General features: G+C 41.4%; 2 protein-coding genes across 5 annotated transcripts in view; one reads left to right on the forward strand and one right to left on the reverse strand.

Moving 5' to 3' along the window:
• The window catches only part of LOC137371237 (periostin-like), a 100,707-nt gene that overhangs the window by 70,567 nt on the left and 4,394 nt on the right, over positions 1-25,746 (forward strand). For 2 of the 4 annotated variants that reach the window (XM_068033451.1, XM_068033452.1), the window contains exons 16-17: positions 6,668-6,713; positions 15,977-16,057. In XM_068033451.1, the coding sequence (XP_067889552.1) occupies positions 6,668-6,713; positions 15,977-16,057 (127 nt within the window). The remainder of the gene's footprint in view (positions 1-6,667; positions 6,714-15,976; positions 16,058-25,746) is intronic. The other 2 variants (XM_068033454.1, XM_068033453.1) reach the window with 1 other exon arrangement.
• On the reverse strand, positions 9,421-15,682 carry LOC137371054 (uncharacterized). The gene is made up of 2 exons (XM_068032953.1): positions 15,605-15,682; positions 9,421-11,687 (listed from the first exon to the last, which is right to left on the reverse strand). The coding sequence occupies exon 2, from the start codon at positions 11,683-11,685 to the stop codon at positions 9,421-9,423; it is 2,265 nt and encodes a 754-aa protein (XP_067889054.1). The 5' UTR covers positions 11,686-11,687; positions 15,605-15,682.

A 25,746-nucleotide genomic window follows, 5' to 3' on the forward strand; every position in this document is an offset into this window, starting at 1 on the left:
CTCCAGGTATCCAGCAACAGTGATGGTGTGAAGCAGGTTAAACAGCCAATCACATTGAAGTATTCTAATAGGTAGCAAACCAGGATGTTAAAAGCACTAATTATTCTTCACTTATTAATATAATTTTACAGAGAATGAAATAAATATAGGGATATATACAGAGGTTTAAAGTAGAAGCTGAAATATCATAAGCAAACTTTTGTTTAAAAATGAATGTTTTAAAAATATGTGTTTTTTTTTAACATAATGGAGAAATTTAACATTTCACAAATATAAAATTAGCTTTTCAGAGCTAGTGAGGTTGTTCAGCAGTAATTATCAACTTTGTACACAGTTAAAAACTGAGTTGCACCATATTCAACAAGGTGCAACTTTCTCTAAGGTTTTTATAGCAAGCTTAATAGCATAAGAGGTCAAGTTCCCATCAATTCGGTGATTTCGAATTAATTGTATTCTGGGGTGACTTCAAATGCTCACTGTGTGGAGAAGCATAGAATCACTTGACCGCAACTTCTGGCTTTCCATGTTTTACTGCACCTGTCTCCAGAAGTTGTTGTCAGTTTTACCGTCATTAGTACTCCAAAATCCAGGCCATTATCTTGCATTTGCTCACTAGAGGCAGTTCGAAATTATGATTTTTATCCTCATCTATGATTTATTTAGGACTTTGTGACCATGAAATTGCCCTGTCACATATAACTGGAAATACTTTCCAAAACTAAAGGACAGGTACAATAGAGAGAGTCTGTACCTAAAGCAAATGGGAAGAGAAACCTGCAAATAACAGTAAGGGAGTAATTGAAAATCTTTTAAACTGCATAGATTATGAGGAGGGTGGGGTGTGGTGGGCATGGGCAGGGAGCAAACAGGATCCCTGATAAAACTTACCATAGTGGACAAAGTATTCAAAAGCTTGGTTTGGACATAACTACCCAGAGAACCATATGTGGAGCTGGAGACCAGAAATAGGTGGATAAGGGGGATCTTGAAAGTTGCCAAGACATACATAAATACTAGAAGCATTAGGACTGAAGGGATCTGTTCTGACTTTTGGGTGACTAACCGGCGGAATGATCGGCTGCCAATTCAGGTGACCAAGAGGCTTACATGATTTTAAGGCATCAGCCTCAATTAAGTCTGGCAGACAACATATGAGGTGTCAAACAGATGTTCCAGTGCAGTTTGCAGGGTTAAGGCCACAAAATTGGTTCAGTGTGGAAATTGGCCCAGTTTGGCCACCAGAGGAAAAGATGTCAAGATCACGGAGCGTGCCCATCCCAGGATGACAGCAAATCAGATTGCAGGGGCAGGGACCACAAAAATAAATCAACACTTAACCTCTTTGGTTGCATTATCCCTGGCACTGTGCAAGTTCCAACCAGTTCTGACCTATAATGAAAATCTGGGTTATATTTATGTCGTAGGACATACCAATATACATATTAGAAGAGGCCTATTGCCTGAAATAAGTGGGTACCTTGGACACATGGTGGAGGGCCCCTTTTAAAATAGAGCTGACCCCATTTTGATGCCAGTATCACCCTGTTAACATCAGGCAAAGACAATCAAAATTGACCCCACAAGCTGGAAGCTGTTGCTGCAATAGAAAACTACAACATTCCAGAAGTGTGGCTAGATACTAAAGATGGATGTGAATGCAACATTCTGAGGTATTGGTTGTTCAGAAAAGACAGAGGTGACATAAGAGGAGGTAGTGTAGCCTGCATGTAAGAGACACCCGGAAAGTAAACAAACTTGATCCTGTTCGGGGATGGTGGGAAGCTACAGATTGACCTACTATGGGGAGACATCTAAAAAGTGAAAAAAATCCAAGAAGTATTCTACAGATCCCAGGTCAGCATAAGAAGGAGGACAAATTGTTCTATGAAGAATAGAAAGAGTAGGTGAGGACAGGAAAGTTATTTCAATCAACCAAATAGAAATTGGGGTAACACAAATGTTTTAGAACCAGGGAAGAAAAATGCAATTCATGTCTATTTGATCTTCCTGGCAGCGGCGAGGCTCCATGGTGGCCCTCCCCCGGCACCCCCCCATCACTCAGCAACGGGACCCAACTTTTAATATTTAAATAAAGGAAAGGAACACATTTAAATACCATTCCGTGCGACGGACGGCACACACACGCCTTCACTTTCCTGTCCAGGGAAAGCTGGCGCCATCGAGGTGGGGATAATTCACTGGAGGAAAGTGAACATCTTTGAAAGTATAATAAAAACAGAAAATGCTGGAAATACTCAACAGGTCAGACAGCATCTGTCGAAAGAGAAATAGAAATAAAGTTTCAGGTCCATAACCTTTCATTAGAACTGGAAAAAGTTAGAAATGTAATAGGTTTTAAGCAGGTAAAATGGGGCAGGATGGAAAAACAACAAAAGGGAATGTGTGTATAGGTCAGAAGATGGGAGACATTAAATGACAAAAAGTGGGCAGTGCAGAGCCAAAGGGAGTGGTAATGGGACAAGTAAAATACAAAAGATATGTTTAGAGGAGGTGTGAATGGCAGAATGATGAACAGCTGTCATCTGAAAGGTAAAGCAAGAGTAAAACCAAAACATGCAAGAAAAGGAATCAAAATGGGGACAGTTATTACGGTCTGAAATTGTTAAACTCAGTGAGTCTGGAAGGCTGTAAATAGCCTAATTAAAAGATGAGGTGCTGTTCCTCGAGCTTGCATTGAGCTTCATTGGAACACTGCAGGAGGCCAAGGACAGAGAGGTCAGCATGAGAGCAAGGTGGAGAATTAAAATGACTGGCGACCAGAAGCTCAGGGTCATGCTTGCGGTCCGAACAGAGGTGTTCCGCAAAGCGGTCACCCAATCTGTTTGGTCTCCCCATTATACAGCAGATCACATTGTGAGCAGCGAATGTAGTATAGTAAATTGAAAGAAGCACACATAAATTGCTGTTTCACTTGGAAGGAGTGTTTGGAGGCTTGGATGGTGAGGACAGGTGAGGTAAAAGGGCAGGTATTGCATCTTCTGCATTTGCATGGAAAGGTGCCGTAGGAAAGGGCGGGGGTGTTGGGGGCGATTGAGATGTGGACCAGGGTATCATGGAGGGAAGGTCTGTTTGGAATGTTGAAAGGGACGGGAGGGGAAGATGTATTTGGTGATGGCATCATGCTGGATGTGGCGGAAATGGCAGAGGATGATCTGTTGAATATGTAGTTTGGTGGGGTGGAAGGTAAGCACTAGGGGAACCCTATCGTGGCTCTGGGGGGAGGGGAAGGGGTGAGAGCAGAAGTGCATTAAATGGGACAGACACAGTCGAGGGCTCTATCAACCATGGTTGGAAAGAGGAAGACATATCAGAAGCGCTGGTATGTTTCCTGACGTGCTGAGTATTTCCAGCATTTTCTGTTTTTATTTCCGATTTCCATTATTTGCAATATTTTGCTTTTGAAAGTATAATATTAGATATGCAGGATTAATACATTTCAAAATTTAGCAAGGTAATGAAGCAAACCTAAAATCAATTAACCAAATCAAGATAAAGAGGAAAGTTATCTCCACAGATCCTACAGAGGAAAGAGATCAAGGCAGAAACAAGTTAAGATGATGAACACAGCAGTGAAGAGAATGATATAGAAAAGGCATAGCTGCAGAGGCTAAATATAATAGCAGCATAACAGTAAGAGGGCAGTCAAGAGTCGAGTTGAAATTGATAAAAGATGCAAATAGAATTGAAACTGACAAAAACACAAAATAGAAACATAGAAAGATTTGCAGCAGAGAAAGAGGCCATTCAGCCCAGCATGTTCATGCCAGCTGAAAAAAGAGCTATCCAGTCTAATCCCACTTTCCACCTCTTGGTCCGTAGTTCTGTAGGTTACAGCACCTCAAGTGCATATCCAGGTGTGTTTTAAATTCGATGAGCGTTTCTGCCTCTACTACCCTTTTAGGCAGTGAGTTCCAGACCCCTACCACCCTCTGGGTGAAAAAGCTCTCCTCAACTCCCCTCTAATCCTGCTATCAATTACTTTAAATCTATGCTGCCTGCTAACAGAAATAGTTCCTTCCTATCCACCCTATCTATATTTTATACAGCTCAGTTAAATCTCCCTTAGCTTCCTCTGTTCCAAAGAAAATAAATCCAGCAGATCCAATCTTCCCTCATTAATAAAATTCTCCATTCCAGAATCTCTTCTGTACCCTCTCTAGTGTGATCACATCCTTCCTGTAATGCGACCAGCCAGAACTGTACACAGTACTCTAGCTGTGGTCTAAATAGTGTTTTATACAGTTCTAGTGTAATCTCCCTGTTTTTATACTCTAGCTCTTGGCCAATAAAGGAAAATGTATGTCTTCTTGACCACTTTATCTACCTGTCCTGCTACCATTAGGGATCTGTAGACATACACTCCAAATTCACTCTGTTCCTCTACACATTTCTCCAAATCCTACCATTTATTGTGTATTCCCTTGGCTTCTTTGCCCTCCCAAATGCATTACCTCACACTTTTTTTTTAGAGATACAGCACTGAAACAGGCCCTTCGGCCCAACGAGTCTGTGCCGACCATCAACCACCCATTTATACTAATCCTACACTAATCCCATATTCCTACCACATCCCCACCTGTCCCTATATTTCCCTACCACCTACCTATACTAGGGACAATTTATAATGGCCAATTAACCTATCAACCTGCAAGTCTTTGGCATGTGGGAGGAAACTGGAGCACCCAGAGGAAACCCACGCAGACACAGGGAGAACTTGCAAACTCCACACAGGCAGTACCCAGAATTGAACCCGGGTCGCTGGAGCTGTGAGGCTGCGGTGCTAACCACTGCGCCACTGTGCCGCCCCTTCTCCAGACTGAATTACATTTGCCACTTTTCTGTCCACCCGACCAGTCCATTGATATCTTCCTGCAGTCTACTGCTTCCATCCTCACGATCAACCACGCACCCAATTTTCCTATCATTTGCAAACTTCTTAATCATGTTCCTTAATTTAAGTCTAAATCAATGATTATATACACTGAAAAACAGGGAATCTAGTACTGAGCCCTACGAATCCCACTGTAGTTAGTCTTCCAGTCAGAAAAACAACTGTCGACCGCAATCCATTGCTTCCTGCACTGAGCCAATTTTGGATCCAACTTGCCACTTAACCATGGATCCCAATCAGCTTTTAATCCATGTAGACTACATCAAATCCACAACCCTCATTGACCATCCTTATTACTTCCTCAAAAAATTCAATCAAGTTCGTCAGGCATGACCTTCCCTTGACAAATCCATGCTGACTGTCCTTGATTAATCTGTGCCTCTCTAAATGATGATTCGTACTGTCTCAGAATTTTTTCCAATCATTTTCCCACCATCAACTTTACACTGACTGGCCTGTAATTACTCAGGTTATCCCTTCCTCCCTTTTTAAACAATGGTACAACATTTTAAGTCCTCTAGTCCTCCGGCACCACAGTTGTAGCCAGAAAGAATTGGAAAATAATGGTCAGAGCCTTAGCTATTTCCTGCCTTAGCAGCTTGGGATATATTTCATCCTGGCCTGGTGATTTATCTTCTTTCAAGGATGCTAAAAATCTTAATATTTCCTCCCTCATTATAATTATCCCATCCAATATTTCACAGGCCTCCTCCTTAACTACAAGGTGCTTCGTCCTTCTCCTTTGTGAAAACAGATGCAAAGTATTCATTGAGAACCATGCCTACATCTTGCACCTCTATACACGTTACCTTTTGGATCTCTAATAGGCCCTACTCTTTTCTTAATTATCCTCTTGCTCTTTATCCTCTCACTCTTTATGTATTATAAAACAAGGTTTTCCTTGATTTTACTTGCCAATTTCTTTTTCATGCCCTCTCTTTGCTTTCCTATTTCCTTTTTAATTTAACCCCTGCACTTTATAGGCTTTCTGCAGTATGAACTCTTGCCATCTGACATCAGCTTTCTTTTTTTGCTTTATCCTACACTGTATGCTCTTTGACATCCAAAATGATTCCTAATGCCTAGTGCTTATATTCAAAAAAGGGGAAGTGGAGGTATCTCTCCAGTATGGTGAATGATTGCACTATATAGGGTGCATCTCATTTTAGTTAGGCTTCGAATTGGAATCTCAGTTTGCTTAACTGTTTGTAATGTTCCACTGGAAAGTAACCAGGTAAAAAGTTAGATTGTGGAGCAAATCTTTGTGAACATGTTTGCATTGCTTTCATACTTACCGGGCCATATTGATTGGGAAACTGGGAATAACATTAACTCGCAGGAGCTGTTTAGTCAGTGACTTTGCTGGTCACTGTCGTTCATGGGACTTGCCATTTTGTTCCCCATAGTTTTTTTAATTGTTCTATGAATGAAAGTAAGTATTGTTGAAAACGAATGCTGCAAAAGAAGCAATGAAAGATATGTGTGTTGTCCCATATTACTGTGAAACATGTGCTGTTCAATCAAATTAATGATTTTAGAGTGGCATTTTATGAATTCTTTACAGGTAAATTTTTTTCTGGTAGCTTCCATTGCCTATTTTTGTAAAGTTCCTTGCTAGCCTATTTTAACCTGAATAAAATATACTTCAGAGGAATGTAAACCCTCTAGTATTTCCTCTAAGAAAGAAGATTGGGTGAGATATTATATAACATAATTAAAGAAGATCTGTTTTCTTTCATTGTTCTCTTTCTGTAGTTTACCCCCGGTTACACCTACAAAGAAATACAACTGCCAGTCATCCGTAAGTTCTTTAACTATTAGCAGTATTTCTGAAAGTTCTCAATTGTTTGTTTTGCAGTTAATGCATTTTGGTATAAAACATCTGTCTTTTATTGAAATTGATAGTTTAAGGTTTGATGCACAAAAAAGACATTATAAAACAAAAGAAAATAATGATAAAACAGGATCAGAGAATGAAGGGGTCACATGAGAGATCTGCTGTTGCAATATATATTTGTTATTGTTATCAAGACTCGCTGTCTTCAAGCTGTACTGTGTTAAATCCAGAATATTTTCAATTCCAATGAATCTGAGGCTGGACTGCCAAATTCAAGTCTTTGTCCATCACTTGGAGAATTTTTCAGGAGTTACCATTGCCAGGATTCCCCCACACGATCCGACCCAAAAATAGGCAGGATCACAGCACAGAATAAAGGAAAATGCTGACAGTGAGGCCTTCCGCTGCCTCAGATAATTTCCTCCGATTTCCTTCTGTTATCACTGCTTCCTGGGGCTGTCTGGGGAAAGTGGTGGAAAGACCCGGGAAGCAGTAGTAACAGCCCCGAATTCTCCCCGTAGAGAGAAAGGGCTTTATAGCAGCTTCCTCACTATCAAATTTCTCCCCACTTCCCTTTTCATGTAGTCCTTGGCCCACGAGGATGCCAATTTCTGGAACTTCAGGGCTCTTCTGTCCTTTTAAATTCCTGGACATTTCTCTGGATGCTGCCATGCCAGAACACTGCCACTAGGAGGAGAATCCTGGTCCATGACTCTTTATCAGAAACTTCTCATTTCTCCGATTTTTTCGAAGGGCCAAATGGCCTACTCCTGCTCCTATTTTTCTATGTTTCCCCCTGTTTTATAGTACATACCTCAAAGGTTGGTAATTACTGAGTATGTTGTCATTCAAGCATGTAACTGTAACCTGGACCATAGCCTTCAGTTTATTCTGTGAAATTCTCTTCTCCAGAAAGCAGTGGAGGCTGGATCATTGAATTTATTCAAGGCTGAGTTGGATTTTTGATAGTCGAGGGTTATTGGCGGTTTTGGGGGGGGGGCGCGGAGGGTGCGGGCGGGCAGACAGGAAAGTGGAGTTGAAACCACAACCAGATCAACCATGATCTAATCGAATGGCGGAGCAGGCTCTAAGGGCCAAATGGCCTACTCCGAAGTCCTATGTACCTATGTAACAGTAGCCCCTTTTCCTTTGGTTTTGGTTGCCCGTGTCATAGGGATGGTCTCCAAATATTGGCAATAACCTCAGAGTTAACCTAATCAAAGGGATTACTTGGAGGACAGCCAAGGTAAATGCCCTTGAGTGATTAATACATTATTAATAAAGAATGATTTGAAAATCAATTTAAAATCTATGATGTAACCTTGATGGGAATCTATATAATGATAACTTCTTCAGGCCTATGCACCAAGAGGTAGCTGAATAGATAGAAAAGGAGCAGGTTTATACCAAATTGCAAGAGATGCTAACCTGGCCATGAACAACCTCTGTTTAGGGTTGGTTTTAAATTGGGAATGCACTCCTGTGCATAAACTGCTCTTGGACTGGCATGCAATTGGTACGGAAAATTACAATGGAAGATGCTTATTAACCTTTGTAGACAGAATCAATTTTCAATTTGCATAATAGCCAGTGTGAACAGAAGCAAAGCCATAAGTTAACCTGGAGTTCACCAAATGGAATGATTGAAAGATTAATCAATTAGTGATGACAAAGGACAACCATAACTCTGCATGGAAAAAAAGAGTATGTGGAGGAGCTAATATTGGATCTGGCTATAACTTTGCTGCAGATTAAAATGACAAGAAGAGTGGTCACAATATGGACCTGAATGTGCTGAAGGGATCAGTGAAGCCTGTAAGGCAATCTCTTTAAATTCAATTGAATAATTCCTCATGATTCAGGCTCAACATATTGTCCAAATGCAAGTTTATTACTCAAGACACCAGTAGTTTAATCACTATTACGATTATACAATAGACTCATGCAACCTCATTTCCTGAAGACTCAAGGTGATCAAGCTTGGCATTTGTAGATGTTGGACTTCCAACTGTCCCATGAACTTTACTATACGATGGCTGTTACCCATTCTTATGTATCCCACTATACCCATCTGTCACTTGCCCAAAAGGCATCCAGGCATCCTTAAAGGACTTTCCCCTTTAATGTAAGTCATATCACATGATGCCCAGACATATATTGAGGTGAGGTTCCTTCTCACAAAACTGCCAGATCGTGACATAATGACCATCTTGTTTAGCTGCTAATTAATTTAGCCTGTGTCCTGCTCAACATTATAAAAGAACAGAAGATGCTTTGGGCCATTCCAGATGCTGCTAGTCTACGTGATAGCTTCAGCACCTTCATTGTTCGGGCCAATTTGATATTAACGTCTCACATGGGGTGTCGCCAACCTGTCTGATTGTTCCTGCTTTCTTATTGATCCGACTAATCACCAATATTAGCAGATCCTAATCGAACAATGACCATGAGGTTTGGTTAACTGTGATGGGACACAGGACACAAAGCAAATTCTAACATTCTCCCATAATGCAGGTTAGTTTTTAAACTCTGGTTCACTCTTTTTTGTTTCTTCCTTTCCTCTCCGATCACGTGACTCACAGCTTGATCACCTTGAGCTAACAAACTTACCAATTACACAGTGCCAACTTATTTACTGTTAATTTTGTGGATTTTGCTCATTTCAAGAGAGCTATACATACTCATGGGGACTTTCCAAAAGGCCCACATAAGTAGGCCGAGCCTGCCGGACCTGTAGCTGATCTTCCAACCGGTGACAGACCCCGCGTAAATGTATTAAAGTAATAATGACCATAATGGTCAACATAAATTGAACAATTAAGAAAGCATAAGAGACCATACGAGCCCAGACAGATTGGCCCACATTATACACCACATCCCACCATTTGTGGTCTCCTAAGGTTTTGATTCCTTTCTCAATATCTTTATTATCTTGTTGCATACGAACCAAATGTTCTTGCGAGGTAGATGTACGTTGAAGGATTGACTTTAAACTAATAGATAGCGGGGGAATCGGGTGGCCAAAATGGACCACTGACCTAAGAGCTTCCTCCTGAAGAGGCAGCTCCAACTGTATTTCTGTAACGTTGTGCAGGTGAACTGGCAATAACATTTTACCTCCAACTTTGACTGGTTCAATTGGGGAGAGACAGAACATCGGGGTATTAATTGGGCAAAAGGTTTCCCCATGATGTAGGTATGAGGCACTGGTTGTAACGCAGTACCTCCCCCTGCCCACGTAGGCAGTTCTCGCTTGCCCAGGACTCCATTGGCTTACAACTACTGTGCAGTTTGGAGAATGCTCATCTAATGTGAACCCACATGCTGGTGTAGTATGCTGGTACACATCACACCGACACACCCACTCATTTCCAACTTGTCGGCAACACTCTAAGTCTGGGGCTAACCATGTGCCCTTTTTATTAATCAACCATCGAGGATGGTCCTGAAATTCCTTAAAGATGGTATTGTCATTGGAATGTTCAATGACTCCTATGGATTCTACCTTATACAATCGCACAGGAGGGGCTGTGGAGTTCGTGACGATTGGGACTGCCAATATCACTGGGACCTGGCCGTCACTACCCTGAGAGTGGGCCCGAGGGGCAAAAAAGGCCAGGCCATGCCGCCTGATACGTTTAAATTCTTCCTCCGTCTTATTGGTCCCTAACCAGGTGGCCAAGTGGTGATTCTTGACAAAGGCAGGAATACGATTAGATTCAAGGTCAGACAATCCCTTTTGCAGTAAGGTAAGCACAAAGTTTCCATACATACTACAGGTGACTGCTTTGGAGACATTCTGCTGCGTGTACTCCTGATTGTTTTCCCCAATGATCTCATTGACCTTATCCGCGATGGACTGCATGGCTGCCACTATCTCTTGAGTGGATAACAGAGTTTTAGCTTGTTCGTGGATTAGGTCCCCACTTTGGTCATTTAATTTAGTCAAAAGCCCCTTCAGTTGCCTCCGCATGACTTCATCATGTTCCCACATGGATTCGACATCTATACGATTCAGGCCAGCCACCCCTGCAGTGGCTCCTATCCCTATCCATTCGGCTAGACCTCTTCGTCTGCGTTGGGCTTTTGGCCCTTCACCCATGTCTGGGTCAGGGCTCTGCCAATCTGTTCTTTGGTTCCTTGCTTGTGAGTCCCCTACCAATTCCTTCAACATGAGGTGAAACAAATGAAGGTAGGTACTATGGCACAATCTGTCTGGCATATGCAGAGAGGTTAAATTAAAAACAACCGGAACAATTTCAAAGCGCACATCATTATATAAAAAATCTCCTGATTCCGTCACTTCTAAGCCATTTGTTTGTGGATTAGGGAGTAAGATGGGACAAGGGGGACCTGGACTCCCAGCAGCATTTTTTCCTGGTTTGCTGATAGCCTGTAACCTCACATGAGAGCTGCCATAGGCACTGTTGTCACTTGGTTCGCAACGGACATTGCCACTGTGTCTTTTCCAGAACTGGGGCCAGTTTAATGTCTGAATTAGTACCAGGCCATTCTTTCCATTAAATTGTCGGGTTATTTTTCCTTTATATGGCACCCCGACATCCCCTATAGGAGGGGCAAACATGCCAAATTGGTCCTGAAACCACCTCCACTGGATTCCCATTGCTGTACCATTTCCATTACAGATGCATTTTACACGAACCCCTTTCCCTTCCTCCACACGTGCACCAATAGTCCGATTCCCGTACAACACTCCTTCCATGTAACCAGGGCTTGCCACCTCCCAATGGCAGTTCCACCGTCGACTCAGTCGTTCTGCGATATCTTTCCCCCTTTCTTCTTCTCTAGACTGATTATATTTATACCATTCATCTTGAGGGCCATGCTGGCACCAACCCTTAATCACCGCTGAGTGACACACTTGAAGCATGCCTAATTCAATTATCATACGCATCCACCCAACAATTCTCGCCATATCTGGGAAGTGAACAAACACAGTGTCTGGTTACTTAGCAGTTTAAGAACATAAGAAATAGGAGCCTGCGCCACCATTCAATAAGATCATAGTTTTTTTAAAATCTGAATTCCACCTTCCCACCCAGTTCCCTTGATTCCTCTGGAGTCTAAAAATACACAATGACAGAGAATCTACAGCCATCTGGGGTAGAGAATTCCAAAGATTCACAATCCTTATGATGAAGAAATTCCTGCTGATCTCTCCAACCAGGGAAACAACCTCTCAGTATCTACCCTGTCAAGGCCCCTTAGAATCGTATCTGTTTCAATGAGATCAACCCTCCTTCTGCTATACTTCAGGAGTATAGGCCCAATTTACTCAACTTTCTCCCAGGAATCAATCCAGTGAACCTTTGCTGTCCAGCATCCAAGTCAAGTATTTCCTTCCTTAGATATGGAAACCAGAACTGTGAACAGTACTCCTGTTGTGGTCTCACCAAAGCCTGGTACAATTGTAGAAAGACTTCCTTATTCTTATATTCCAGCCCCCTTGCAATAAAGGCCAACATGCCATTTACCTTCCTAATTGCTTGCTGTACCCCTGCGTGTTAATTTTCTGTGTTCCTTGTATGAACATCAACACCTAAAAGTTTCTCACCATTTAAAAAATATTCTGCTTTTCTGTTCTTCCTGCCAAAGAGTATAACCTCACATTTCCCCACATTATGTTCCATCTGCCACCTTCTTACCTACTCAATTAACCTATGTCCCTTTGCAATCTCTTTGTTCCTCCTCACACCTTACTGTCCTACCTAGCTTGTTTGAGAATTGAAATCAAAGTCAATGCGCTCTGTGATGTCACCCGTCATGTTCAGTATTGTCACGTATCACATTATGAGTGAGACAATGTGAATTGAGATACTAAAGGCAGTCGCCATGAAAAGCTAAGGGTAGGCTGGAATATACTGGATACTGGATCCTTGGTTGTCACCAATCATAATGATGATACATTATTATAATGAAAGACCTGTGCTTGTAGTACAGGGATGAAGGCAGTCTGAAAAATGTAGGCATTGATGGTGAGGTGGTGGAAATGGTGGCCTGCAAAACTGTATGCTTGATGAAGAGGCATACTACAAAATATTGAAGAATTACACTCACGTGGTAAGGAATCTTTTTGATAGTTTATGGAAGATCAGTAAGGACAAAGGAGAGTGAGCAATGCAAGTTTATAACGCTGAAAGGTGGAACCAGTGAAAAGGACAGAAACAAAGTTAGGAAGGTTTTGAAACACATGGTGCAAGGAAGATAATTATTATTATTGGTTAAGAAGTAATGAGAAGGACTTAACATATCCACAGTGATAGAGCAAGAAACTTGAGTTGACCACAGCATGTGTTCCATATGGCTAAAGAATGACGGGAAGTGGCCAGAGGTGATAGAAGTGATTATAGTTTGGTGGAAAAAAAAGTATGTAGACAAAGGGACTGAGTAATGATAAACCAGAATGGAGGGCAATGGGAGATGGCTGGGTGCAGAATGTCACCAGAATTTTTCCATCAATGATCAGCTTGGTTCTGATAACTGCTGATTGACAGTAATCTCACATAATTGCTTAAATAAGTGTCCACTGAAGTCTCACGAGGAATTACTGTGCATGGCAAAACAATAAATCCACTTAATTCAGTAACTAATACAGTAAAAGGGGGCATCCAGTATAATGACCATGCTGATAAAATATAATGCAACTGTTTACAAACTACTTTTTTTTATTCTGAATATATTTTTGACAGTGACTTCTGCATAATTAGTCAACCTTAAATTCAGTTGAATGACAGAAACATATCTGTATGAATACAAAATGTGCTGTATTTTAATCATTTCAAAGCTGTCTGTCCACAACAATGTGAGTATGACTCAGATCACAGGTTGTTGTTCAATTGGAGGAAGTGGCGATCGATTAATGTATTACAGCATGAGGGTACCTGCCTTTTAATCCTATTGTCCTTGCATTTTCAGCTCGTATTATCAAGGTAATTTCTCTGCCAAACGTTACCAGTGAATTTGGAGCAATCATTTCCCAAATGATTCCCTATGGTAGATACACATTCAAATGCACTGTATTTGCAACAGCTGTTCTTTTTTTTTACCTGACTGTTCTTTCCCTATTCTTTCCTCTTTTCTACCCTTCTCTCTTGAAGCCAAAAGGGAACAGGCTTTGTGGAGGTGTGAGCAGCTGAATTATTTTTCCTTTCTAACTAGTGTTTATAAAGCACTGTTAGATACTTGTGGTGCAAATGAATGCCAAATAATGCACTGATAAGATCTTTTAATGTGCAGTAGGTCTCATGTCTTGGCAGAGATCTGTTTTTATTAAACCTAAGGGATACGAGTTTATCTGCCTTGCCTGCCAGCAATGGAACCACGGACATTTACAGTCCCGACGGGGGATGTATGTCTGGTGTCTGTGCCTGTTATTTGATTGAGCAATCCAAAACTAATTCCACTGCCCTGCACTTTCCCCATAGCCCTGGATCTTCCTCTGCTTCAAATATTTATCCACTTTTTCCTTTAAAGGATGCCATGGTTTCTACCTCCCCATGTCATCGCATTGCATTCTCCAATAAACCCCCTGTATAAACATATTTCTTCTAATCTCTATTCTTACTCACAATAATAATTTTACAGTGATGATCCCCCAATTATTGACTCCCCAAGTATAAGGAATGATTATCAGATCTAAAATCATGAGGAGCATGTACTCGAATTTCTAATATTTGCACGCAGCAGTCATCGATTTGCGCCGGGAATGTAAACGTGTAAAATTATCAGTGCAGTGTTAATTCAGTGAGAAAAGGTACATTTTTAATGAAATGGACACCCCTCGATTTCAAAACTAAAAAAAAAAGCCGTGTATGGAAAGTATTTTTATATAAATTTGAATGACATTACAAACAAAAAGCTACTTTTGTTGCCAGCTACTAGGCTGATGGAATTGAGGCAAGGGGCAACTTGACACCCACCCATTGTAGTCAGTGCTGACCCCAATGTATTTCCTGGTGTCAGGTTAATGTCATAATTTCAGCAGCCTCCAATCAAGATTTCCATCTGCACATCGCAGCTCATCGTTAAAGTTAAGGAAATTGGCTGCTGCAGCTTCAAGGGTCAGGCAGAATTACAAAATCATCAGTTACAGACTTTTTTGTGTCTGATGGAATCATAATTGTACTGGCTGCATTGGGGTAGAATTGGCACTGCGCAACTAGCATGCGCCCGAACTAAGAGGCATGAGAATTGATAAAAAGTGATCCTCGGACCTCTTCATAACTCCAAAGGTGCTAATCCAGGTGAAGACTTCAATTTGGGGCTGGCAGCAGCCCTCAGGTAAATGCCAGGTGCAGGGGTTGGAGAGGACCTGGGATACCTTTTTTAAACAAAAAAATCCAGTAAATTTAGCAGTGGGACCATTACCTACACCAATTGGATGCAGACCATCCCACTGCTCATTTTACACCGAAATGTAACTTCCTGTTGCATGTAATTCACCTGTACTTGGGCCACCGAGATATAAATGAGGGACTAATGATGTTACATTGGTATAGTAACAAACACTGTCCTGTAGCCATCGTGAGAGGGACGTTAGGGGATGAAGTCTTACATTTCTACTACCTCATGCTTTACCTTGTGGTAATCAAAACATTAAACATTCAACTAACCTTCTGTTACTGCTCTGGACACAAACACTGTTGGCAGTAATAAGGCAGGAGACCACTAAAAACATTCCACTTTGAAGACTTATTCATTTATTGCAACTGAGCCCCATTATCATATGAACTTACATTTGGAATCCTGTTCTGTTAAGCATAGGATTGCAACCAAACTGATTTTTTTAAAAACTAAAGTGATTGAAAATAGAATGAGTTTCAATTTTCCCTTACCTCAGTTGATCTTTCAGAAATGGAAAATCAAAGAGATGTTTGTTCGACCTGCAGATCTGAGCCAAATTGCACCACTGTGCTGGAATGGATCAAGACTCACAGAAAATCTGATTTTCCTGCTGTTCAAGCTAATAAAACTTTTTAAAAAAAGGTTAACATTTCCTTATAAAATAGTGGCCCAAGGAATTTGATACAAATGCATGGATGATAATACTGTATATTGTAAGGAGGTTTCAATTTTATGTTAGGCTCAGTCTAACAAAGGAAATCCTTCATTTACTTATCATTTTCAAGATTTTCGAAGTTCACTAGACTTGAATCTGAAGGAGTGGATTCTAGTTAAATAACAGCACAAATATCTTTGCTTCTTAGAAACTAAGATCACAGAAATTACAAGAGTTGTTACAAATAAACCAACAATAAAAGTAATTGGTGGGAAGGTCATTCAAAGTGGTGAGTTCTTAATTATTTATCCTGATTATTTTTATCTAGTTATGTTATAACATATGCCATTCTCACAAGCAATTTTCATGAGTAAATATAATAGAAAACCAGACAGCACTTCTTATCATTCATTCATTTTTCTTATTCATTCATGGGATGTAGGCGTCACTGGCAAGGCCAGCATTTATTGCCCCATCCTTGGTTGCCCTTGAACTGAATGGCTTGCTAGGCCATTTCAGGCAAGCCTGAAAGAAATTGTCCCCACAAATTTAGCATTCAGATTAACACCATTACCTAGTGATCAAGAGTTTATAGCACTAAAGGTTACTTAAGGTTGAGGAAGCAAGGATCAGACAGGGCTCTAGAGGGTTACAAGGTAGCCAGGAAGGAACTGAAGAATGGACTTAGGAGAGCTAGAAGGGGACATGAAAAAGTCTTGGTGGGTAGGATTAAGGAAAATCCCAAGGCGTTCTACACTTATGTGAGGAACAAGAGGATGGCCAGAGTGAGGGTAGGGCCGATCAGGGATAGTGGAGGGAACTTGTGCCTGGAGTCGGAGGAGGTAAGGGAGGTCCTAAATGAATACTTTGCTTCAGTATTCACTAGTGAGAGGAACCTGGTCGTTTGTGAGGACAGTGTGGAACAGGCTGATATGCTCGAACAGGTTGAGGTTAAGAGGGAGGATGTGCTGGAAAGTTTGAATGATATGAGGACAGATAAGTCCCCGGGGCCAGACGGGATATACCCAAGGATATTACGGGAAGCGAGGGAAGAGATTGCCGCGCCTTTGGCAATGATCTTTGCGTCTTCACTGTCCACTGGAGTAGTACCAGATGATTGGAGGGTGGCAAATGTTGTTCCCTTGTTCAAGAAAGGGAATAGGGATAACCCTGGGAATTATAGACCAGTCAGTCTTACGTCGGTAGTGGGCAAATTATTGGAGAGGATTCTGAGAGACAGGATTTATGATTACTTGGAAAAGCATGGTTTGATTAGAGACAGTCAGCATGGCTTTGTGAGGGGCAGGTCATGCCTCACAAGCCTTATTGAATTCTTTGAAGATGTGACAAAACACATTGATGAAGGAAGAGCAGTGGATGTGGTGTATATGGATTTTAGCAAGGCGTTTGATAAGGTTCCCCATGGTAGGCTCATTCAGAAAGTAAGGAGGCATGGGATACAGGGAATGTTGGCTGTCTGGATACAAAATTGGCTGGCCCATAGAAGTCAGAGGGTGGTAGTAGATGGAAAGTATTCAGCATGGAGCTCGGTGACCAGTGTGTTCCACAAGGATCTGTTCTGGGACCTCTGCTCTTTGTGATTTTTATAAATGACTTGGATGAGGAAGTGGAAGGCTGGGTTAGCAAGTTTGCCGATGACACGAAGGTTGCTGGAGTTGTGGATAGTGTGGAAGGCTGTTGTAGGTTGCAATGGCACATTGACAGGATGCAGAGCTGGGCTGAGAAATGGCAGATGGAGGTCAACCTGGAAAAGTGTGAAGTGATTCATTTTGGAAGGTCGAATTTGAACGCGGAATACAGGCTTAAAGACAGGATTCTTGGTAGTGTGGAGGAACAGAGGGATCTTGGGGTCCATGTCCATAGATCGCTCAAAGTTGCCACCCAAGTTGATAGGGTTGTTAAGAAGGCGTATGGTGTGTTGGCTTTCATTAACAGGGGGATTGAGTTTAAGGGCCGCGAGGTTATGCTGCAGCTCTATAAGGCCCTGCTTTGACCACACTTGAAATATTGTGTTCAGTTCTGGTCGCCTCATTATAGGAAGGATGTGGAAGCTTTAGAGAGGGTGCAGAGGAGATTTATCAGGATGCTGCCTGGACTGGTGGGCATGTCCTACGAAGAAAGATTGAGGGAGCTGGGGCTTTTCTCATTGGAGCGAAGAAGGATGAGAGGTGACTTGATAGAGGGGTACAAGATGATGAGAGGCATAGATAGAGTGGATAGTCAGAGACTTTTTCCCAGGGTGGAAAGGGCTATCTCCAGGGGGCATAATTTTAGGGTGATTGGAGGAAGGTTTCGGGGAGATGTCAGAGGTAGGTTCTTTACACAGAGAGTGGTGGGTGCATGGAATGCACTGCCAGCGGTGGTAGTAGAAGCAGATACATTAGGGACATTTAAGCGACTCTTGGATAGGTACATGGATGATAGTAGAATGAAGGGTAGGTAGTTACTTAGATCTTGAGTAGGTTAAAGGTTCGGCACAACATCGTGGGCCGAAGGGCTTGTACTGTGCTGTACTGTTCTATGTTCTTAAACTGTTCAAAATTTGCCACTTCATTGACCATCAAACAATCTGAAAGGCTACCGGATTCAGTGTACTACTGAATCTGAGGTTAGGAGAATGGTTCATTGGAATGGTTTATTGATTGGCAAAATAGAGAGAACTTCGCCTGCCCACCCCCGACCCCCACCCATCTATCCATCTGATCCAAAGCATACTGATCTGAGAGTGCAAAAAGTGGAAAAAAGTTCCATCCATCACATACCTTGATGAGAATAGAAGAAAACCTAAGCGGTAGTGATAAGATCAGCTTCTACAGAACATGAATACATTTAAACTTTTAAAAAGTATTCAGCCACTTTATTTGAAGGCTTAATATTAGTTTTACCAAGCTAATTGTAATTTAGGCAACATTAAACAGGTATCAGGATTTATATTATCAGGCATTTATCTGGCGTGCAACAAAACAATCTCCTGGTATTATACATGGATAATGTACATCTTGGCGATCAATTATGCTGTTCTATCACTAGGCATCTTCACCCTTTGGCCTACAAATTCGATGATGCTGCACCTACTTTACAGGCATAGGACTGCTGTAAAAAAACTCCAATGTTGTGGGTGGTACAGGCACACATATTTTGTGCCACCTTCCATATTGTTATAGACATCAAAAAAGGTGATCGAGACAACTGCCTGAAGTAGACATGAGGCCCTTTGCATATTTGCATAAGCAAATAAGGGGCCTAATGTCTGTTTGATGCCCACTTTACCAAAGCAATTTGCCCCAAATGGAGCTTGTTCCAGGTTTCAGGAAAACCAAGTCTACATGCAGCCTAACTATCAGTCTTCAAAGAGACCACTGCGCCTGCCGCCAAAAAGGTGCTTTCTTCAAAATATTTGGCTGATTATGGAAGGTGCAGGAGTACTCCTCTTGGCCCCACATTAGAACCATGGGCCGTTGTTAGCCACTGCCCATCTCCAGACCCCTAAAATGCTAGTTGCCTCCCTTCCTGTGTTGGTTGCTGTCTCTCCCCTCTCCCCATTGCCTCTTTGCCTCCCGAACTCTTACGAGAACCACCTGAGGGCCGCTGCTGGTAACACAAAGGCCCGACAGTCAAATCATCAGGCAAGCTGCCTGGAGACACCCAGCAGATGTCTGCAGTTCACTGGTATGTAAATGAGGCCTGTTGCCCAATATTGGGTAGGCCTTAGACTTAGCGTTTCGGTGCAGGGATCATTCAACGTGAACCTATTTCCAGTCACTAATGTTTAAATCTAAATAATCAATGAGTGTAGTTTTAAAGCTATAATGATAGATGTACCAAGAGAACGTGTGTGAAATTGGGAATGAATTTCCCAATTGTGTGCACGACTTGATTTATAATACCAAAAGTGCTGTGGATGTTATTTCCGCAGAGACTTACTGTAATGTAATTATTCTCTCTCTCTCTCTCTCTCTCTCTCTCTCGATTGTGATTCAGGGACAATTGGAAGTGATGGTGAGACCCTTACCAAACTTATTGAAGGAGGATATTTGTAGTTTATTCTTTTAAGAATACTCAAGAAATTTTACAATTTATAACTGATAGTCAGTGGCATCCTGGACTAGTATTGATTTCTTAAGGGAGTCAGAGATAATTTTTTTTCTGTTTCCCCTTCTTCCCACTACCCCCACCTCCAACCCTCCCCCACCACCAAAATTGGCCTGGGTATTTTGCCTCTCCCAGGAGATCCCCTCCCCTCTATAATCTGAGACCACCAACTCCTGGCAATGCTTCGAAACTCTTTATGGTAGTTTTTAATGAAGAGAAGTTTATTTCTGTAGATTTGTATAGATGGACAGCGATGTTACATTTTTACATATTTGCAGAGCAGCATGTCAAAATGACATTCAAAAAGTGATCCGATTTTGACATCTGTGCCTCATTTCCGCACAAGGCAAGTAGATTATTCTGTGAGTAGAACACTGAGCTAGCTGTTTGTACAAGAATACTGCAGTAAATATAATTCAGATGGTACAAATGGAATGCCCCCTACTACTCAATGTCAGCGTTTTAACATTGAAGTGACAAATATAAAATGTGAATATGGAAATGTCTGCCTATCCAAGTTTATGATTTGCCTTTATTACCAACTACCAGTGGAGTGCGATTTGAATAAGTTGGTTGTTTGATTAATTCTAAATAACAAAAAGCAGCAATGTCAGGCTACAGTGCTCTTAAACAAATGAAAGGAGGTAAAGGAAATGATTTCGACTAACTTGGTAAGCTTACAACTGGTCTTACCTTTGCTGATGCTAGTAATAAAACTCTGTATAGTAGCAATGATGTGCCCCCATTTACACCACCGAATTCTGTTGCCAAGGGTAGCTTTAATGATGACACTAGAAAGGGTGAAGAAAAAGAACCATAAACTGGCAGTGGCCTGTTTTTATCAAAGGTTGTGGTACAGTTAGTAACACTGTTCCCAGTTACTGTCAGTCGCAGAATGTAGTCTTCTGAATCCAAAGACACTTCAGAGAAAAAGCTGCCAGTAATCTAAAATAACATTTTGTGAGCTAAATAAGTAAGGATTAATCCGATAGCAAGCACTTATTGCTTGTTTTAAAAGTATCAATTGCACAAATCCTGCAAGCTGATACTGGTTCAGTGAGGGGTGCATGTGAGGATTAATTTTCTGGCCTCCAACCCTGCCCCCTCTCCCACTCCCACAAATGTTGGGCAGGAGTAAAGCACCTTGGGCAACACTTTCCCAGGCCCAGGAGCGACTTCAGGCTGAAGGAGGTACCAGGTGTAAACGCGACACCAGCTTTTTCAGTGCCCCTTTAACTAAGCAACAAAGGCCACAATTGCAGGAAACAGGCAGGAAGCCAGGAACGTTCCTCCTGTCTCATTACCTGCTCTCTCTTGAACCTGCCCATTTCATAGTTGCACTATGCTGCAGAATATCAACAACGCTCAACCTACATAAAGTGGGAAGAGGGCTGGCTTAATATCATCGATTTTAACTCCCCCTGCCTGGTGCAAACCAGGTAGAGAAGCAGTTAAAATGGAGCAGAGGACTTATTACCCCTTCCCAAACGTACTCTGACTGACTGCAACTTTTAATTTAAGGAGGCTTGGAAAAAGTGTGCTTATGGCAGATGCCAGGAAGAAAATACTGTTGAGAACCAGGCTGAATATAGAAGGTCCAGAGGGGAAGTGAAGAAGCAAATAAGAGAAGCAAAGAGAGAGCATGAAAAGAGACTGGCAGCTAGTGTTAAAGGAAATCCCAAAGTTTTATCTAGACATATAAATAGTAAAAAGGTGGTAAAAGGAGGAGTGGGGCTGATGAGGGACCAGAAAAGGGATTTACACATGGAGGCAGAGGGCATAGCTGAGGTATTAAATGAATACTTCGCATCAGTCTTTACCAAGGAAGAAGATGCAACCCAGGCAATGTTGAAAGAGGAGGTAATTCAGACACTAGACAGGTTTACAATTGATAAAGATGAAGTATTAGATAGGCTGTCTGTACTTGAAGTGGATAAAGTACCAGGACCAGATGAGATGCATCCAAGGATATGAGGGTAGAAATTGTGGAGGCACTGGCCATGATTTTCAGTCTTCCTTAGACTTGGGGGTGATGCCAAAGGACTGGAAAACTGCAAACATTACACCTTTGTTCAAAAAAGAGTGTAAGGATAAGCCAGCAACTACAGACCAGTCAATTTAACTTCGGCAGTGGGGAAACCTCTAGAAAAAATAACTCGGGACAAAATTGATAGTCACATGGACAAATGTGGGTTAATTAAGGAAAGCCAGCATGGATTTCTTAAAGGAAAATCATGTTTAACAAACTTGCTGGAGTTTTTTGAGGAGGTAACAGAGAGGGTTGATGAGGGCAATGCTGTTGATGTGGTGTACATGGACTTTCAAAAGGCATTTAATACATTGCCACACAACAGACTTGTGAGCAAACTTATAGCTCATGGAATAAAAGGGACGGTAGCAACATGAACACAGAATTGGCTGAGTGACAGGAAACAAAGAGTAGTGGTTAATGGATGTTTTTCGAGCTGGAGGAAGGTTTGTAATGGAGTTCCCCAGGGATCAGTGCTTTTCCTAATGTATATTAATGACTTAGACCTTGGTGTACAGGGCACAATTTCAAAGATTGTAGATGATACAAAACTTGAAAGCATTGTGAACTGTGTGGAGGATAATGTAGAACTTCAAAAGGCCATAGACAAGTTGGTGGAATGGGCAGACAGGTGGCAGATGAAGTTCAATGAAGAGAAATGTGAAGTGATTCATTTTGGTAGGAAGGACATGGAGAGACAATATAAAATAAAGGGTACACTCTAAAGAGGGTGCAGGAGCAGAGGGACCTTGGTGTATATGTGTATAAGTCATTGAAGGTGGCAGGACAGGTTGAGAGAGCAGTTAATAAAGCATACAGTATCCTGGGCTTTATTAATAGGGGCATAGAGTACAAGAGCAAGGAAGTTATGTTGAACTTGTATAAGACACTAGTTCAGCCTCAGCGGGACAATTACGTCTAGTTCTGGGCGCCGGACTTGAGGGAAAACATGAGGGCATTGGAGAAAGTACAGAAAAGATTCACGAGAATGGTTCCAGGGATGAGGAATTTCAGTTATGAAGATAGATTGGAGAAGTTAGGACTGTTTTCCTTGGAGATGAGAATGCTGAGATTTGATTTGATAGAGGTATTCAAAATCATGAGGGTTCTGGACAGAGTTGATAGAGAGAAATGGTTCCCACTCATGAAAGGATCGAGAACGAGATGGCACAGATTTAAAGTATTTGGTAAGAGAAGCAAAAGTGACATGAGGAAAAAATTTTTCACGCAGCAAGTCTGGAATGCACTGCCTGAGAGTGTGATGGAGGCAGGTTCAATTGAAGCATTCAAAAGGGAATTAGACAGTTATATGAAAAGGAAGAATGTGCAGGGTTAAGAGGAGAAGGCGGGGGGTAATGGAACTGAGCGAATTTCTCTTTCGGAGAGCCGGTGTGGACACGATGGGCTGAATGGCCTCCTCCTGCACTGTAACGATTCTGTGACTCTGTGATCCACTCTAGGCTGGCAGGGTGTTCTTTAAATATGTTGATCGCACTCTTGAGGCTGGATCTGTGATTTCAACCTGAGGCCTGAGCAGAGGAGGAATGGTGGCTTTGCTGCTCGGCCAAACCTCCCAGGAGCTGGATTAATGGCCAGATGAGGTCCAGCATTTTAAATGCATTTTTTTTTAAAGTTTCCTTGTGGGCCTTGAGAAACAGGAGTGCTTGGGCCTCCTTTGGCCTCGGCTTACCATCCCCTGTCCCCATCTCCCAGTTGTTATCACTGCTGGACCCCCACCCCCTCACCACTTAACTGTTCCTGCAGATCCTCGACATTCGCCTGTCAACTTGAGTTCCTCTAGTGCCCGCCGACAAGGCATATAGTACTGGGAGTTGAAACCCACCTGATTTTCAGATGGTGAAGACAAAAATCTACCCAAAAGTTACTTCAACAAATTAGTAAAATATTATTTTCTTTTAAGTATTTCCTGAGGTTTGTTCAGAAACAGTGGAACTCTACTGATGTACATCACTGTCTTGCAGCCCCACTATAGTGTTATGAAAATGATGGGGAAATGGCACATTATAGTAAAAGAAAAGTATTGCGGTTGTTGGACTTGTGCCTCTGTAAATACATCAGGGCTGTGCCTTACATGGAGTAAGATCAGAAATAATCATTGAACAATGCAGTTTTGGATTGTGGATTTTTATTTGACCCAGAATGACGGAATAAATCCTTTTTGCTCTGACAGCTGTTAAGAGTCTAAGTTAAATAATTTTGTTTCTGTTTGATGTAAGTTCAGAGGACAAATCTAAATCTACTCCCCTTTCACTACTGAAGTGCATTAAGAAGATGGAATGCTTCCATCAGTTTTTAACTTGAGATTAGATAAATATCACAGAAGGAACCGGATATTTTGAAAATTGTTCCATTTCCTCTACCAAAGTGATTACCCAGAAATTATCCCGTGAGATATTATCGTATAAACACTTCATGCAGTTCCCTCAAAGTCCACTGTTCACTACTTTAATGGAGGCATTAACCTATTAAAATAAATGGGTTAACATAGCTGTCAAAATATGCTGCAGGAGCTTAATATGAATGTATTAAGCATTTAAATTATAATATCGCATAACTTAATACTTACTTTATGTCTTGGCCATGCAGTAATATTAATAAAATGCATGAGACTGATTTTAAAAAATTAGGCTAGAAAAAGTGGTTTTCAGCAGGCACAGTTAAACATCTTGGTATTTACAATCAGAGAATCCAATAATCTTTCTGTATTTTCCATATATTATACATGTCTTCCTGTGGTGGAAGTCGTGAAAATATTTAAGATTCACCATTGACATGTATCTTGTCAGAAACACAGTACACCAACGTTATTAGGATTATTGAGGGTGATCCCAAATTACTTGAGGATGAAGAAATCCAAAAACTCCTTCATGGAGGTTAGTGAGCTGGTGGATCTGGCCTTTGCCTCCTGAGGCATCGACTCATAGGCTCTTCATTCCATATTTACCACTCCGACCAACTAATTGTCTGTGTTTCCCATCTGTATATCACAACTACATGTGGAATTCACATAGTATTTTGTATCCACTGTCAAAATTATTTTTCTTTGGACATTTGATACTCAAACACAGCATTTGAAGACCTCCTCTTCATTAACAATCTAAGGAAACACTTCTTTATGTTTATTTGTAAAGTTCTTTGGTGCCAGATATCAAAACCCAGCCTGAAAAAAGTCTGCCTAACCTTAATTAACAATCCAAGGTTGCATTTGTTTATGTCCACTTCACACTTGTGGAAACTTCCTTTTATCAATATTGTCCTTTTAATTAATAATACAGGGGAATATTTCTCTGTTTACTATCAAGGTTACCTTGGACACAGATAAAAATCAAACTCAACCTGTGAAGGCCACTATTTCCCTTTGTTGAAGACCTAGGGGGGGCATTTATTTGTATTCATTAGCAAAGGTGTTTTATAATTGATTCTGGATATTCACCTCAAATGCAACTTGTAGAAAGCTCCTTCCCATTCTTATCAATAGGCACAATCTTTTATGTTACCTATTATGGTTGTTTTCCATGGTCATCAGGATACTCAAACGCAGCCAGCGGAAATCTCCTCCCCTTCCTCTCCCATTAACAATCTAAGTGCACTTTCATTTGTATTCGAGATATCATGATGCCAAACATAGTCAACTTAGAGAGTACGTAGCTAAAAGTGGTGGTACATGTTTTTTATGCCACATTATGAGTTGGCTATATTGGTCAAGTTGACAAGTGGTGTAGCAAGTCATCTACCACAGTGAGCAACACAGCGCTCCATTTAAAAAGGGAACGTGTTGCAGATTGCCAACCCCAACCAATGTCTCTCATCATCAT

Source organism: Heterodontus francisci, chromosome 6, assembly GCF_036365525.1.
Source record: "Heterodontus francisci isolate sHetFra1 chromosome 6, sHetFra1.hap1, whole genome shotgun sequence".
In the NCBI taxonomy this organism is placed as follows: domain Eukaryota; kingdom Metazoa; phylum Chordata; class Chondrichthyes; order Heterodontiformes; family Heterodontidae; genus Heterodontus; species Heterodontus francisci.